Source organism: Sminthopsis crassicaudata, chromosome 4, assembly GCF_048593235.1.
Source record: "Sminthopsis crassicaudata isolate SCR6 chromosome 4, ASM4859323v1, whole genome shotgun sequence".
Classification (NCBI taxonomy): Eukaryota; Metazoa; Chordata; class Mammalia; order Dasyuromorphia; family Dasyuridae; genus Sminthopsis; species Sminthopsis crassicaudata.
The window spans coordinates 38,135,397-38,153,809 of record NC_133620.1 but is presented as its reverse complement, the minus strand read 5'-3'; the positions used below and the strand labels follow the sequence as shown (position 1 = coordinate 38,153,809).

The 18,413-nt window shown below is 37.5% G+C and overlaps 1 protein-coding gene and 1 long non-coding RNA gene across 13 annotated transcripts in view; one reads left to right on the top strand and one right to left on the bottom strand.

The window, feature by feature from the left end:
• ODF2L (outer dense fiber of sperm tails 2 like) overlaps positions 1-7,417 on the bottom strand; it is a 36,793-nt gene extending 29,376 nt beyond the window's left edge. Inside the window, exons 1-4 of one of the 12 annotated variants that reach the window (XM_074266329.1) lie at positions 7,302-7,417; positions 3,836-3,988; positions 2,301-2,473; positions 965-1,097 (exon numbers count right to left, since the gene is read on the bottom strand). In XM_074266329.1, the coding sequence (XP_074122430.1) occupies positions 965-1,097; positions 2,301-2,413 (246 nt within the window). In that variant the 5' untranslated portion in view covers positions 2,414-2,473; positions 3,836-3,988; positions 7,302-7,417. Of the gene's footprint in view, positions 1-964; positions 1,098-2,300; positions 2,549-2,647; positions 2,880-3,835; positions 3,989-6,937 lie in introns of those variants that run through there. The other 11 variants (XM_074266330.1, XM_074266331.1, XM_074266332.1 and 8 more) reach the window with 11 other exon arrangements.
• The window catches only part of LOC141541824 (uncharacterized), a 33,704-nt gene continuing 22,689 nt past the window's right edge, over positions 7,399-18,413 (top strand). The window contains exons 1-2 of the long non-coding RNA XR_012481911.1: positions 7,399-7,523; positions 13,016-13,134. This is a non-coding gene — a long non-coding RNA (uncharacterized LOC141541824). The remainder of the gene's footprint in view (positions 7,524-13,015; positions 13,135-18,413) is intronic.

The following is an 18,413-nucleotide window of genomic DNA, read 5'->3' as shown; positions in this document are numbered from 1 at the left end:
TCTGAACTCCAAATCTGTGCAGAAGTCTGAAGTAGGATTATGTTTTGCCAACAGCAAACTTGGCACAGCTGCCTGCCAGGACTCTTGCCCACTGTGAAAACATTCTCTTCTCAGTGATAACCTTTGTTATTTCTCTGATAGGACTTCTTGCCACTGAGGAGTCTGTCTTTCTAGCAAAACTGGCTTCTCAGCCAACAATCAACTTCCCTTTTGCCATTCAGACTTTTCCAGTTCTTAAATTCTTTTTACATTGGACCTGTGCACCGACCAGAGGGAATTCTCACACCTTAATTCTCTATCACTAGAACCTTATCACTACTACTTGGGTTTATTTATTTAGGGTTTCTTCCACAACTGCTGCTGCTTTGTTGCAGTTCTACCAAAAAAGCCCTTTTTTTCTGGCATAAATCATTCAAAAAGCAATTATAAAGAAAAACTGAACTTTGATAATTCCAAATTGAGAGCTGAAATGCTTTAAATTTAAGGAATAAAGATAATGAATTAAAATATCAAACCTTCACCTAAACTCAAATTTGAATACTGAAAATTTGAGGATACTTAACTATCAATGATATATAACATTCTAAATGTGAATAAATGTCATCTCTTTGGAAAATATAGTTTTTCAAATGCCCAGAGAATTTAAAATGTTAAGTGCTTCTTGTCAATTGCTAGCCAGACACCAAAGATTAATCTAAAACATAAGGCCTCTTGTCCTTAGTTTTTTATTCCATTTCTGTTTATGAGGAATTTTAAGATCTACTGTGAATTCAGAGGATTTATGAGCCCAAACTCCCCCCCCCATATAGCAAAACTGCATTTTGCTTTTCAGCAACTAGCTTAAATAATCAAAGAGAAAGGTCTTATGTATTGCAAAATAATTACCAAATTGGCTTTACTTTTTAAGAAAATGGTCAATATTCACATGAATTTTAACTTTTGAAAATGCAATTGGAGTACTCACACTTTCACTATTAAACCCAGCAAGGAAGTCTTTAAATATTGGTATTAGTGACACTACAGAATTAGCTGCAATCTCAATTTCCTGAAGTTTTTTCTCCAGTTCAGTCTGTTCATTTAGAGTATCTTGTTTCAGCCTACACACACACACACACACACACACCAAAAGAAAAAAAAAAGCTAAAGTTAATTTTTTTTTTTTTTTCATGCTTTGAATGGACAAAAACAAAGCCCTATCCTGGTACTTCTTTGGAGCATGGAGTGACTCTAGATCCTAAAAAGTTAAACCAGCAAAACATATTTCCCAGAGAGAAAATGTTTGCTTAAGTATAAGCCTTTTCTATGACATCCAAGGATCAACCTCAGTTAGCCACAGAGTGAAGCTTTGGGGCACAGTGCCCAGCAGACACAATAAAGCTGGTTACCAAACACTTGGAGGAGAATGATAACTAGAGTCTTCATACTTACTTATGCATGTAACCAGAAGCAAATCCCTTTTCTTCTCTAAACCTGTTTGTTTATATGGAAAAGGAAGATAAGAATAAAATATTTTCCCCTAACTTATCAGGGAAAAAGAAAAGTGCTCTGTAAGTCTTGAAGCAATACTTTTTCTTCCTTTCTACACCACAAGTTTCTGGTCTCCACCTACAGGAACAGCCATGCTAAATAAATCATCTACCTTCAAAGATCTGATATTTCAAAGAACAGAATTCCATGCCACCCTAGTCTACTATCTCCAAGTGAAAGAAAATATGTGTCAGCAGAGGAGGAGCTACCACACTATACAAGGTTTTCATGTGGGTCCAGAGACAAATCATGGGGACAAAACCTCATCTGAGGACCAGCCTGACTATATCTGGAGCTCATCTTCAGAATGGATAACATTCCATAACTGAAAAGATTTCAGCATGGTATGAGCTTCTAAAATCTGTATCAGCCTTTTAAGAATCAAGGGTCATCTCTCTGCCAAAAGGAATTAATTATTAAAAAGGACCTGAATGGAGGGAGTTATTAATTGTTCTTTATGAACTTATGATTCTATTTATCTAAAATACTCAGGCTTATATTTGCAAAGCCAAATGCCTTTGTTATACAAATATTTTATGCAAGGTTTTTATTATTGTTTTTACAAAGCCTAATCCAATTCTGGCAAATGAAAACACATGTAATCTGATGATATGAATATGTGATTGTAAGAATAAAGTGAAGCTTCACTGGAAATATAGAAACAATTGTGGAAAAAATTAGAAGTTATATAAATTATATTTACATGTAGTATAATTTATATGATGACTTATATAAATTATAGATATTTAAAATTTTTCTATTAATTAGCATACCAGTTTACTTCATTTTCACTTGTATTCCATGGTTGCTTATATTCTTGTGTTTTACTTGGATAGTATGATGACAATTCTTCAGAATGATTTTCCTGTTTTTCTGGCTTATCCATAAATCCAATAATAGAATCCGGACTTGGCTTTGGGAGTCCCTTTTCCAGGTAAGCTGAAAACTTGGAAATATTTTATTTTTTAATTTTAGCCTTTCTTCAACATTTCAAGATGAACTTTTGACTTCTATCACTAACCTAATTAGACCAAAGCAATTATCATTCTAAGTAATCCCTTATAAGAAGGTGATACAGTATAAAAAGAAAAGAACTGAAAGGCCAGTACTAAAAACTTACTAGCTGTGGATGCTTGTACATGCCTTTATCTTTTCTAGGCCTCTATTTGTTCACCTATAAATTAGGATACTTGTATTACTCTTTCAGAGTTGTGAAATTAGCATTCTGTAAACCTCAAAGCATTATATAGATCAGTTATCATATGGTCGTCCCACATTCCATAACTTTAAGTAGGTTTAAAATACTGTGATAAAAGTTATGTCAATGAATTAAAAAAAAAAAAAAAAAAAAGCCTTCCAAAAAGAGTGTAAGAGGAACCATACTGGGATACTACTACAGAATACAGAGAAACATAGCAAAACTTACATGACCTAATGCAGTGTCATAAGTAGGAAAACAAGTACACTAAGACTACAATAATATAAATTAAAACAACAAAAACAATAAAATCAATACTGAACTCTGTGTAATTATAAGGATCACTTTTTATTTTGAAAAGCTTAAGAATGTACCTCCCTCCCTTCTTTGCATTTGGAACAATGTTGGACTAGGTTAACATCCTAGTTAATTTTGTTAAATTGCTTCCTATCTTTTTTCATTCTTTGTTCTAAGAAATCGCTCTGGGAGAAGAGGGATTAGGGATATATACTGAGAAAGATGATACAAAAACAAAAGTTATAAATAAAAATTGTAAAAAATGAACCCTAAGTGACTGGTTTTTTCTTTCTTGAGATTTCATCGTATATAGTGAAACAAACAGGGCTATGACCTAAGGAGAAATTGACACATTTGATATTTCTTCATTAGAATCAGGAATGCTATGTTTGGTACCAGTGATTCCAAGTATTAACAGAAAAGAATACAACTAAAACATTGTATAATTATTACAGCTAATAAGCCACTTAAATATACTTGTTTCTCCACATCAAGTTACTAAAGGAACCTAAGGGAAAAGATCATTTGTTTTTGCCCTGCATGAACACAAGCACATTATCCACAGCACAAAGGGCCTAGCACACAGTCTATAATATCTAATGATTGACTGTTTTGTTGGACATACAGTGAACATTTAATAAAAATTTGATGTTTGCACTGATAGACAACCTGAAAGATAATGCTTCTGCTACACAATAGGAGGATGTCAGGTTAGTCTTTGACAAAACTTCCAACTCTTAAAATTCTCAAATTCTAAGGAAATCTTCTGCACTCTTCTTCCTCTAAAAAAATAATTTTTTTTTGCAAACTTACATGAAAAGGATCAGGATGAAATATCAGTCCTTGATTTCTGGAATGAGATAGCTCACACTAGTCTGGTTGAAAGAGAGGTAATGGCATTCCCAGCACCTTGCTCCTAAAGAAACTTTGAAGGAACTTTACTATTGTGTGCACCAATCATAAAATCTAGATGAGAGAATCAGAGAATGTGAGAAATAGAAGGTAACAACAATGCCAAAATTTACTTGACACTTTTAGAAAGAAATTTCAGGAAACTAGAAGCTTTTCTCTAGCTCCTTAAGTAGAGTATGTCTTCTGATCTAGCCTCTCTCTGATAAGTCAGTGTGGTACAATGGAAAAAGCGCTCAGGTTTAAAAAAAAAAAAAAAAAAAAAAGCTTTAGTTCCAGCTTGGACATCTACTAGCCTGGTGAATAATACTGAAGTACACTCCTGAGCCCATTTCTACATCAATAAAGTGAGGACAATATTTTGCTTTAAAGGGCTTTTGTGAGGAGCAGATGAAATAGATCTTCAGTATAATGAGGACTGAGACTCAGGTTTATTGAAGGCTGTCGGCCTCCACAAATACTTGGAAAGCAAGTTTATTATTCTTAAGGCAAGAATAGTCAGTGAGGTCAAGAGGACAATAGGTGTAAGGTACCTACTTCTAGAATTTGTGATACACATTTTGGCAGCTTCCTAAGTCTCAAATAGAGTCAACAGATGAAGGTGCCAGGTGTACACCCTCTAGATAAGTAAAGGATTTATTATGATTTCTGATAACCATACTTTTCTTCCATGTGGAATGTAAGAAGCATTTTTATAGTAGGGAAAGAACAGAACTTGGGAATCCTGGAGAGGACTTGGTATTGAATCCAGCGTGGCCTCAAGAAAATCATTTCACTAGTCTGGTTTTATCTTTTTTCTATGTGTTTGAGTTGGTTGAGACAGATAAACTCTGAAGTGCCTTTTATCTACTGTTTCAATAGTATACTATAATTGCAACAAATAGTATTTTTATCTTATAGATAGGGAAATAGGTTCACAGGAGATTTAAGTGGCTGAAACCATAGTTATAAAACAGGTTATCAGGAACTCAAACCTAAGTTTAAAGACTAGTGCTTCTCTCACTATATTTATTACACTGGCTCTCCACAGTATAAAAACTAAAATATCAAAAGTAAACAAATTTTATTGTTCTTCACTTGTGACAAATACCAACACGAACAGGCACTAAATTATTATTAACAGGACATAACAGAGAGAGCTGGCCAGAGATTCAGAGAGAATCTCGCTGATATATAATGCATGTGTAAGTCTGGCCAAGTCACATGATTTCCCAGGGTCCAAGGCCAGGATTGTTTTTTCCTTTGTATTTTAAGCGCTTAGTGCAAAGCCCCTCACACACAAGTGTTTTTAGGATCAACAATATGGATCAGGCACTTAATATATGCTGATTGAATGACTTAAAAGTGATTTTTTTTTCAATCAAATATAGGCCACAGAAAAAAAGCAATATCCAGCAAATTCAAAAAAAGTTCAGCAAAGGCCACAGCATGTTGGTGAATTTTCCCTATTTAGTCCTTTTGTTTGTAACCAAGTGAGAAGTCTTAGACTAGTGGTCGTCAAACGTTTTAAATAGGGGCCAGTTCCCTGTCCCTCAGACTGTGGGAGGGCCGGACTACAGTAAAAACAAAAGCTCCGGCTCTGTCTCCGCCCCTCAGCCCATTTGCCATAACCCAGCGGGGCGCATAAACATCCTCAGGGCTGCATCTGGCCGAGGGCCTAGTTTGAGAACCCTGACTCTTCCTCAGTAACCTCTCCAGCTGCAGAGATGAAGCAGGGCCTAAGAGGCGATGATGAGCCAGCTCTCCTGGGCCGGAGCCAGTGTTCTGGGGGATTCTTTGGGACTCAAGCAAGGTTAACTTCACTAGGGAGGTCCTGAACCAGAGAAATCACCACTCTAGCCCCTACCTCTGTGCCTCCCATCACTCTGTGATGTAATGATCATGTGATGATACCCAGGCTTGGGATCTTAGAGAAGATCCAAGATCAGGAGATTCTAACAAACATTTTCCTGATTTTGGGCAAATCGCTTCAACAATAATAGCTATAATAATAACAGCTAGCATTAAGATATGCCTCGTTATAATAGGTATAAAACTACAATAGGTAACATGTGTATATGCTGAGTTATAATGGGCATAACTACAACTTAACATTTAGACATGCCTAATAACAACAAATTGGTATATCTAATATATAAATAGTGATCATCATGATGTAAACTGTCCCCCTGATCTTTGGGGGGGAGAAGGGCTGGAAAGGCCTGATGTAAACTGTGTCCCCTTTAATCTTTGGGGGGAGGGTGGTCCTGAGTCTCAAACCTCCCATCCTCTAGGAGGCGCCCCACCCTCCCAGGTAGTAATCTCCTATTGAGCTGGAGATCTAGGCCAGGGGGGATGATCTCCACCCTCCAAGGAAAGGTTCCTCAGCTCAGAGCCCAAACCAGCCAGATTTAACGGAAGGCCGTCTAATCTCTGCTAATTCCTAGTCAGGAACGCCCACTGAGTGTAAACCCATCTTTGTAAAGTCCCAAGGGAAGTTTGCCTGCTGAGAGGTATTTCTCAGTGCTATAACCCGTTCTGGCCACAAGCCTCGCGCCTGTGTTCATTGGGGCTCCTGCAGACAGGCGGGGGAGCCACTGCCGGCCGGAATCTCCCAACCCTCATTTCTCACACCTCAACAATAACATAGTAGAAATAGAACAATCTGGATACTCCTTTTAACCGCAATCGCTCGCATCTAAATGCCTACTACGTGCTCAACTCTCTACAACTTGGAGCCTCACCATCCCGGGGAGTAGGGGATACTTTTTTACAAAAGAGTAAACAGGTGGATGTCAGGTGACCGGCTGGCTCAGTGACATGACAAGGACAAAGTTGCAATTGAATTCAGGCCCTCCTAGCTCCGATCCCGCACTCTTTCCGGGGCTGTTCCTTTTGGGCCTGTCTCCCTCCTGCGGGAAGGGGACAGTTGGCCCTGGAGCCCTCCCAGTCCCCGCATCCGGAAGGAAGGCCGGCATTGTGGGCGGGGCCCGGGGGAAGAGCTACCGCTTGGGGTCTGCTAGGTACTTCCCTGGGAAAGGAAGAGAGGGAAGAGAAAACCACGCAAAAGTCAGGCCGCCACGGGCATTTCCCTCCCAGGCCGCAGAGGGCGGAAAGGGGTCAGGAACGGAAACACGCTCTGCGCGCCTCGAGGTCGCCTTCCAGATATAAAATGGCGCTGTAACGTCAATACGCCGACGTTGGCGTCAGCACGTCGCGTCACGTCGCGTCGCCGGGTATAAAAGGAAAGGCGGGCAACCAATTCTATCTACTATACCGTGGCTCTCTCAACAGACCGGGAGGAGGCTGGCGGGAAGTGGGGAGTGAGGAGGTTTGGTGGGTGGCCCGGGGAGAAAAAGCGTGTTCCTTGGATTCGCTAGCGGAAAGTCACCTTTACCGGACAAAGTAGGAGGAACGCAAGCGGCGCCGGTAACCGAGAGGAAGCGGCTTCTTGGCAACCACCAAGCCCCTCCTTTTCCGCTGTGCCCGTAGTCGCCTTAGCTCATTGGCTCGCGTTGGGAGTGAGCGGGCTCTTGGCGCCTCTCTATTATTGGTGTGCTTAGGAAAAGGGGCGGGACTGAGTGAAGCCGGATGTCTGTCAAGGTTACTCCACGTGAGTGAAGAGAAAAAGCCGGCTGGGGCTTCCCCCCTCACCTGACTTGGGAAGGCGGGTATTGAGCGTCTCCCTGGCAATGCGCTGCCTTGTCCTTGGGGAAAGGGAGCTTGCATTTTCTCCTGCTTCTCCAGCCCTGGATAAGAAAGGGGGAAGAAGTACTCTGAGGAGGGCTCGGCCTCTTGTATGTTCTTAAACAAATTCTTTCCCCTAACTCTTCCCGGGGGTTGTGGATTGAGCCTCCTTGGTCGCTCCAGCTCTCGGGATGAGCTTGGCTCATATATTGATCCAGGATTTCAGAATCAAAGACCCGGAACCTTCCCCGCAGCTTGTTTGCTTTCAGAGAAGTGAAATAAGAGAACCGGAGGTCCATGGTTTCAATGGCTGTGCCCGGAGTTGAAGGGAATCCAACCCTCCTGGGGCAGCTAGGGGGCGCAGTGGAGAGAGCACCAGCCCTGGAGTCAGGAGGACCCGAGTTCAAATTTGGTCTCAGACACTTAACACTTCCTAGCTGTGTGACCCCGGGCAAGTCACTTAAGCCCAATTGCTTCTGCAAAAAAAAAAAAAAAAAAAAAAAAGGCAGCCCGCTTTCTGTTAAACTTTACAATTCTGCGATTATGTCATTGATTAGTTCCTTGGATCTTAGAAAGAAGACTGGAGAAGACAGAAGCAATAGAACTCCCTCATTTAAGAGCCGAGAAAACCCAGGCACATAAAAGTTTAAACACAGGTGAAAGGGGAAGGGAATAAGAGTTCTGTGTTTTTACAAAATAGGGGATAGAGTTAGTTTTATTTCTTTCCTCCTTTTAAGATTTTTATTTTCAAAACACACGCATAGATAATTTTCAACATTCACCCTTCAAAACCTTGTGTTCCAAAGTTTTTTCTTCCCCTATCCCCGCCCTTAGTAAGTAATCCAATATATGTTAAACACGAGCAGTTCTATGCATATTTACACAATTATGCTGCACAAGAAAAATAAGATGAAAAAGAAAAAGATATAAAAATGCAAGCAAACAACCACCAAAAAAAGTGAAAATACTATGTTGTAATCCACACAATCCCAGTCTTCTCTCTGGGAGCAGATGGCTCTCTTCATCACAAGACCATTGCAACTGGCCTGAATCATTTACGGTTGATAAGAGTCACTTCCACCAGAACTGATCTTTGTATAGTCTTGTTGTTGCTGTGTACAATGATCTGGGTCTGCTCATTTCACTTTACATCAGTTTATGTAAGTCTAGGCCTCTCTAAAATCATCCTGCTGATCATTTCTTATAGAACAATAATATTCTATAACATTCATATACCATAATTTATCCAGCCATTCTCCTCCTTATGGGTATCTGTCCACTCAGTTTCCAGTTCTTTGTCACTACAAAAAGGGCTGCCACAAACATTTTTGCATGTGTGGGTCCTTTTCCCTTTTTTATGATCTCTTTGGGATACAGGCCCAGTAGAGACACTGCTGGATCTTAAAGCATATGCACTTTGGTAGTTTCAAATTGCTCTCCAGAATGGTTGGATCAGTTCACAACTCTACCAAGGATGTATTAGTGCCCTTTCCACACATCCCCCCAACATTCATCATTATCTTTCTTGTATCTTAGCCAATCTAAGAGGTGTGTAGTGGTATTAAAGTAGGTTTTAGAGGCAATATTCAACCAAGTGCCAGAAGGTCCTCTTGCTTAAAAAAGAGCATTTTCTGCTATAAAATGGTATTTGTTTTTCCAGTATTGCAGTTAACTAGCCCTATTGAGATACTTTTGAAGTTTTGTTCATAATAGACATTCACAGTGGTCCCCCTCCCCTTTTCCTTGCTATATGCATCTCACCATTAAGGTGAAATAGGTCATAATAGTATATAGAAAATACACAACTTTTTATATCTTTTTTTAAAAAGGCAGTAATTGCAATATATATTGTATTGTAAATATATTGTAAATTTCCACTCATTTGATTAATGAAGAAAGCAAATTACCTAGAAGTTTTGTGGTTGAGTCTTGTTCAACTCTCTGTGACCTCATTTAGAGTGGTCCTGGCAAAGGTACTGGTGGGGTTTTCTGTTTTCCAGCTCATTTTACAGATGAGGAACTGAGACAAATGAGGTGAAGTGGCATGGTGTCTTAAAGTGAGATTTCAAGAGAAATTTTCCTAATTCCAAGGCCAAGAAGTAGATGGAGATTTGACAAATGACAACTAAGCTGGTTCTTTGGAAAATTCTCTATCAAAAGGATCCATAATTCAGGAAGCTATTATAAAATCCAAATCCAATTTTGCTTCCTTTTTAGCTGCAGCTTTTTACCCTTTTTTTTTTTTTTTTTTGCCACAGATCTAGTTCTTTTGCTTATCTGTAGATATGATTCCAAGACCTATGGTCTTTTATTGGTTTTGTTTGTGTTTGTTTTTTAATAGCTTTTTATTTACAAGATATATTCATGGGTAATTTTTCAGCATTGACAATTGCAAAACCTTTCTTTCAACATTTCCCCTCCTTCCCCCCACCCCTTTCCCCAGATGGCAGGATGACCAATACATGTTAAATATGTTAAAGTATAAGTTAAATACAATATATGTATACATGTCCAAAGAGTAATTTTGTGCAGCTTTTTACCTGACTGGAGGCTGAAAGTTCTAGAAGAATTTACCTCTGTTTACATAAGGTTATATAGCAAGTAAACTAGTTTTAGTTGGTGGTGTGTTGTCCCTTTTTTTCTATTGAATTGGCAAATACAAGATACAACATACTGGAAAAATGGGCATTAGCAGGAGTTATTTAGAAGGTCTTGTTTCCATTAACTAATACTTACTGCAACTTTTGGCAATTTCCCTAGCCTCTTTGAGCCCCATTTTCCTTCTTTGTAAGAATGGGAATAATACTATCTTGCCCTCTCAAGAATTAAGAAAGAAGGTGAAAATTACTTTTTACAAATAGTTCTCTGGTTTGGTTTCTTTTCCCCTCCCTAAATAGTGAGATGAACATTGAATGAGTAGAATTTTTTTTTTTTTGGAAAAAAGGTATATTAACACACTAGCACATAATAAATGTACATATGAAATGCAGATTGATTGCACTAATAGGCACTTATGAAAAATGTACACATGGGCAATTGCCCATACTTTGACAATGCTGCTAGAACCTAAAGCACTTCCATTAAGTATTTACAGGATGTCCTCAGAGTGTTTAGTGCAATAACACTTTGCCTCATCCTTTATATGTGCTAATTGATTTCTCTTGGAGCTATCCTTTATATTTTGTTTGATAGGAAAAAGCACATATTCCAGAAAAAACTAGCCTGGCTCAATACTGCAGGTTTCTGAGTAACCATGAATAAATTAAAAAGAATTACTAGCTTATGTGCCAGTAGGGTGACAAGAACAGGAGGTACATATACAGATACAAAGAACTTTCCTAATGATGGAAACCACTGGCATAGGGCCAGGGATAGCCTGTATTAAAATTTTAGAGGAAGTACAGAAATTAGGAGCAGCACTCAATAGGAGGTCAAAGGGAATGAAGCTTTGTTTTTAGTGCCTTAATGTAAGACTACTGATATCCCTTGTATACAAGTAAATTATGACTAAATTAGCACCTTACAATTAGAGTTGCCTATTTCAACACCACATCTCCTCATTTTACAAAAATGAGTGATTTGCCTAAAGGATCACAATAATAAAAGGTAGCAAAGTTATATTAATGTAAGATTTGGAAAGCACTTTACAAATACTATTATCCTCACAAGATCCATAGGAGGTATTTTCACTTTCCAATAAATTATGCTTAATTCATTTAAGCGTCCTTACTAACTGTTCCACCCTTTGGGGAACAGGAACCAGTTTTGCCAGCCTTACATAAGAGGCAAATTTTAAAAGAACAAGCCTTTTAAAGATTTTAAAAGTAGTTTGTACATAAGTCCTTAGAGTAGAACATAGTTGAATTGGCCATCATATTTGTATTGGCTTATAATTATACCAAGTTAATTAAAACTAAAAGTGTTAGAATTTAATATTTTATCATTAAATATCAAATATGTATATGAAGGAGATAATCAACTATACTGGATGATATTGGGGGGTAGAGAAGGGTAATCTGTTGAAATATTGGGGTTCATGGGACACTAATACATTGCTGGTGGAGTTGTGAAAGAATCCAGCCATTCTGGAGAGCAATCTGGAATTATGCCCAAAAAGTTATCAAACTGTGCATACCCTTTGACCCAGCAGCGCTACTACTGGGATTATATCCCAAAGAAATACTAAAGAGCGGAAAGAGACATATATGTGCCAAAATGTTTGTGGCAGCTCTTTTTGTTGTAGCTAGAAACTGGAAGATGAATGGATGTCCATCAGTTGGAGAATGGTTGGGTAAATTGTGGTATATGAAGGTTATGGAATATTATTGCTCTGTAAGAAATGACCAGCAGGAGGAATACAGAGAGGCCTGGAGAGACTTAAACCAACTGATGCTGAGTGAAATGAACAGAACCAGAAGATCACTGTACACTTCAACAACAATACTGTATGGGGATGTATTCTGATGGAAGTGGAAATCTTCAACATAAAGAAGATCCAACTCACTTCCAGTTGATCAATGATGGACAGGGGTAGCTGCACCCAGAGAAGAAACACTGGGAGGGGAATGAAAATTGTTAGCACTAATATCTGTCTGCCCAGGTTGCATGTACCTTCGGATTCTAATGTTTATTGTGCAACAAGAAAATGATATTCGCACACATGTATTGTACCTAGACTATATTGTAACACATGTAAAATGTATGGTATTGCCTGTCGTCGGGGGGAGGGAATAGAGGGAGGGGGGGTAATTTGGAAAAATGAATACAAGGGATAATATTATAAAATATATATATATATAATAAAAAAAAAGAAAAAAAAAGAAATATTGGGGTTCAACTATTTAGAAAAAGATGAAATTTAATAGATAAAGCGTTAAAGTTGGGTTCAAACAATCAAATTCCAAAAAATTTTAAATTTACACAATGCTTTAAGACTTACAAATAACTTTATATGAATTATAACACTATGTACTCCTACTGTAGGTGTTATTGCCATTTTACAAGCTAAAAGTAAAATGACTTGCTCGGGGTCAAATAGCTAGAACATGTTAGGAGTAGGATTTGAATGCAAGGAAAATCCATATTTCAAATCCAGCATTCTTTAGTACATCGTGGTACTTCCCAGTACAAAATGGGAGAAATTTAAGATATACAAGTCTGGTACTCTAACATTCTTGACAACAACCTAAACATAAGTAGTTGGCAATGTGATTAAAACATTCAAAAAAAATATATAGCTGTAAGAAAACATTTTCCCCCCTCCCCCCGAGGCAATTGGGGTTAAGTGACTTGCCCAGGGTGACACAGCTAAGTGTTAAGTGTCTGAGAACAGATTTAAACTCTGGTCCTCCTGACTTCAGAGCTGGTGCCACCTAGCTGCTCCAAGTGTCACATTTTTTTTTTTTTTTACATTGACAGGAAAGCTGGAGAGTTTAAAGCCAACCAAGAGATAGACTTCATGATGAACTTGGGAAGATCTTGAACACTGAGGATACAAACTAGTTCTGCTTCCTCCAATGGGAAAAACCACAAACAAGGTAAAAAGGCAGAAATACAGGCTTTATTGTAAGGAAATACTTTAGAATTATCAAGATATTCGGGGAGATTTTGTTTTACACTAAATATGTTATATATATATATGTGTATATATATATATATATATATGCATATATATATGTATAACATATATATATATATATACATATAAAATATACACTTAGTATATATACTAAGTATATAAATCAAGGTTCAGCCACTGAAGTGGTGAGATTTTGAAATATTTTTGTAAGCCATTTCCCTCACTTTGAAATTAAATTTGTTTGATGCTGCCTCTTCTGTCTCTAACTTGCTCTGTTACACTTACCCTACCCACAGGTTCTAGGCCAGTTAGATATAATTAAAGCTTTTCAAAAGTAAATTGGATTGCTTCAGGAAGTAATGGGTGAAGGAGTTCCTATTTTACTGGGATGGCTTCAATCAAAAGCTGTGACCACTTGTTTCAGATAGGGAATTCTTACATTTAACACTGGGTGTTCTTTTCAGGTCCCTTTTAAGTCTGATAAGGACCATAAGCCAAAGACATGGGAGCAAATGAGAAATTTTATAGGTTATGAAATAAGTAGGATTAAAGTGATGAATCTTCCTGGAACTTAGGGAAGATGGGATTTGTGAGTGTAAGTGAAGGGGGGGAAAGTAGTAAGTCTTAAAAGTGTGTAGTTAGATTATTAAAACAACTTTCAGGTCTAGCTGTCCCTCAGAAGAAGGATTATAATGGTTTTAGTCTACTCTGTCTCAGAGGACAAAGCTAAACAAAAGGTAGAAGTTTCAAGAAAAGCAAATTTAAATTCATGTTAGTAAAAACTTCCCAACAAGACCTGTGCCAAAGTGAAATAGATGTTTTCAATACACACACACACACACACACACACACACACACACACTCTTCATCCCCAGGGCTTCAAGCTGGGTGTTTTGTAGAAGGGATTTTTGTAGAGGTACAGGTTGGTTTTGTTCAGATGTGAAATGACCTGTGAGTTTCTATCCGAATGTGAGATTATTTGGTTCTGGGAAATCTTCATTTGCAGCAATGTTTGGACTTTTCTCCTTCTTTTCACAAAAAGTTTACAGATACTGCATGTGTTAATAAACACAGATTCTGCCTCGTTAAATGTTCCAAGTCGTACATAATGCATTCATTGTTTTCTTATTTCCTTCACCTCACACAGACTTAAGTTATAGAGCCTCAAAGGACAGAAGAGAAACTTCCAATTGTACCTTCTCGTTTACAGGAAATATTTGGCCATATAGCAAACTAAAGCATAAAAAGCAGATGGGAGACAGATGGTCTGTTTTAGAGTTTGCAGAGGTGCTGGCTAAAGTATTAACTTTTTACACACCCCATTTTCTGAGCCCTGATGTTTGCTAGCTTGGGGCCCACTTCTTAGATCTCCCTTTCCTTTAAACTGGGAGTTCCTTGAGCTCAGTTATTGTGGACTCACTTTTAGCCTCCTTTGTGTACCCTACACTTACCTCAGTGCCTGGCAAACAGTAGGTAAGAAGGCTTAATAATGCCAGTTGTCTTACTGGTTGACTGTTTCCTTATCTCTAAACAGTCATAAATATACTGCCCAACTTCACAGGTGTGTTGTGAGGAAAGGAGGTTAATGGGCCTTGAAATACAGTATAATGTGGATTATTACATATAATCTCATTTGATTTCTCAACAACCTTGATAGGTAGGTGCAATTATCTCCATTTTACAGACCAAGAAACTGAGACAGAGGTTAAAAGTTACCTTCAGTAACACAGCTAGTAAATGTCTGGGATAGGATTCTAACTCAGTTTGTATATACCTCAATGCTTCATTAATTGTTATATATTTATATATATAATCATTTTCTAGCCATTACCACCAATGTTAATCTATACCTAATAACTTAAGATGAATATGCATTTGCTCATTAATCATTTATCTAGATTTCAGTCCTGGGATGCCTTTCCCAGTGGCTACTCTCCCTACTTGGTTTTAAGTGGCCACCAAGATACCTTTAGCCATCAGATTTTTTCTTTCTAGAGAAAGGCAAATGTTGTCAGCATTAAGGAGAATGGAGTTGTGAACCAGTCTTCTTTTCAATAAACAATATTTATTAAGCATTTACCATGTATACTGGCAATTAAAAAAAAAAAGATTTTTTTCCTCTTTCCTCAGTATTTCCATTTTCCTTTTTTGTTTTTTTCTGATTGTATTTGTCAGCTTTACTCTAGGCTCCTACTAAGAGAATTACAAAGCAGATAAGTGTTCCCAGGCACTCTCACAACTGAACTGCCTAGAATCTACCCAAGGCATGAAACTCCTGTGACTAGGCGGCCTCACTGATAAAAATAGAGTTAGATTGTTAAAACAACTAATCTCTAAAGTGCCTTCTTGTTTTTAATCTAAAATCCTGTGATTACATCTTTATAATGGGAAAATTGTAGGCTTGGACTCAAAAGAGTTCTATCTTGACTGCTGACCTACTGTATATCCTTTACCAAGTCACTTACACATGCTGAACTATAAACATACTGAAGCATTTTATTATTATAAAGATGTTAAATTATTATACTACCTACCTCTCAAAATTGTTAGGAAAATATTTCAATATTGAAACACAGCATATAATGAGCATTTAGCATAAAACCTTTATGATATAATAAACACAGCACAATGCCTGTATGAAATAATAACACATCTATATAAATGTTAGCTATCATGATTTTTTTATTTTTATTTTTTGGCTGAGGCAATTGGGGTTAAGTGACTTGCCCAGGGTCACACAGCTAGGAAGTGTTAAGTGTCTGAGATAAAATTTGAACTCGGGTCCTCCTGACTTGAGGGCTGGGGCTCCATCCATTACACCACCTAACTGCCCCTATCATTGTGATTTTTAATGTGTTAGTTGAAGGGGTCACTAAAATAAAGAGAAAACATTTCCCCTTTTAGAGGTTTCTTTGCTAATAGAATGTTTCAATATTGTACTCTGTCAAAAGAGTTCCAATCACTGAGCAGTGAAATGGGAATTTCCAAGTTCTCTCTTCTAAAATCAAGAATGTAACAGAGGAGCTTATAGACTGGTTGAGAGGTTTTATAATAGAGAAAGTGGTTTTAGCAGATCAGTGATGTAGAAAAACTTCACTGGAGTACCTCAAACTAGAAAAAATATAACAACTCCTGGGTACAGCTTAAAATACACAGGTCTTATTGATTAGAGAAATGAGGATTAAAACCATCTTGAGACATCATTTTACACCTACCAGATTGGTTAAAATGAAAGAAGGGGAAATGCTGGAGAGGATGTGGAAAAAGTGAAGCACCCCATTCATTGTTGGTAGGAGCTGTGAAATAATCCAATCATTTTGGAGAGCAATTTGGAGTTACACCCAAAGTTATACTCTTTGACCTAGCAATACCACTAGTTGGTCTATTTCCAAAGATGATTAGGAGAAAGGAAAAGAACCTATATGTTATAAAATGTTTATAACAGCTCTCTTTATGGTGACAAAGAACTGGAAATCCTACTGTGCTACAAGAAGAGTAAAAAAAAGAACAGAATCTTGTATACAGTAATAACTATATTGTTTTAAGAACAATTTTGATCAAATAAGTTATTTTATCTATTATAAATATCCAAATTAACTATAAAAAACATATGAAGAAAGATGCTGTGCATTCAGAGGGTGGGGAAAATAGATAAGGGGAGAAAAAATAAATTTACATGATAATTTCATTGTATATTTGAAAGGAATACCAAGTTGTGCATAGTAATTCTTCAGCTTCATTTGCAATCGTCTTTTTTATTGTACTATGTTATAGAAATACTTATTTTATTCCATAAATTTAAAATAAATTACATAGGCCTGAGCATAAAATGATACTAAATCTATAACTTCATTTATAATTCCATCTTTTTTATTGTACTGTGTTATGGAAATATTTGTTTTATTCCATAAATTAAGAATAAAATAAAATACATAGGCCTGAGCATGAAATGATATGATATCTATGAACTTTATTTGAATGTAGAAAGGGCTCTACAAATACCTTATAAATATTGAATGAGTCATAATTTGGGGGAAGGGGGAGAGAGGAAGCATGCAATAAGCATCTCCCTATTACATAAAAGTATGTTATGAAGCACTATAGGTCTTTGAAACAGATCCGTATGGTTTTTATATGATGGTTGTTTTAAAATCAACTTTCTTTTCAATATATTGTAGCCCTGTATTTGGGTTCTACTTCCCCATTACAACAGAGACAACCTACTTCCTAAAGTAAATTCTCATTTCAGGCTCTGAGATTTAGCTCTTGTCTCTGCAAGAAGCACATGAGGTTTATTGTCTAAAACCAGTTTTCTCAGATTCAAATTCTGCTTGTTGCCAGTGCCTGTTGTCTGCTATTTGACTTGACTGTGTACCAGGCTTCTAATCTGCTGCTTTGCTTTTATCTTGATCTCTTGACTTTGACTTGGACTCTTTCTAATTCTCTAGCTCCCTTCCAAATGAAAATCTTTGTTTGAGACACACTATAGTCCGATTACCTTTCAGGTATGACACTTTATCAATTCAAGTTGCTATTCAGAAATCTATTTTAAAACAAAAACAAACAAACAAAACAAAAAAAACCCTTGGATTTCTTAGCTTTAACTTAGCTCCTAGACTCATCAGAGCTCTGTTAACTCTGGCTCTTTATTCCTTGACTCTGTGATCCACCCAGGCACACAGCACTATCATGAGATTGGAGGAATTTAATGTCAGCCTAATAAATTGTGGAGAGGTTTTTGCAGGCTTCTGAATAGGAGCTTAAATTGATCAACTATTACATCTGAAAGGTAGCCTGGCTGTAGATTTCTCATATAATGGTTTCAGTCTTCTATCTTAGACATCATAACCCCAGACCCTCCCTACTTATCAAAATGTCTGGTGCCTCTCCCCACCCTGTCAGACCCGGATTGATAAACCCTTCCCTGCTCTCAGTGCTCAGACTCAGCCCCTGCCTTGGTCTAACCCCTGGTATTTTGGACCAACATGCATATATACTTCATGGGAAGCATACATTAAGGGCTGGATGCTTTGGACATCAGCAAAATACCCCCAGTACAATCTCTCCTCAGAAATCCAAATAAAATATTAAAAACTCTCTAATCTCTATCTTGCCTCAGTTTCTCCAGCATTACACCAAGAGCTAGGCTCTTTCTGAGAAAAGTTAATGTTTTTGAACTTCTAATATTTTCCCCCTACAGCTCTTTCTGGTCACCCTGAAAGTAATATAACTATCCAA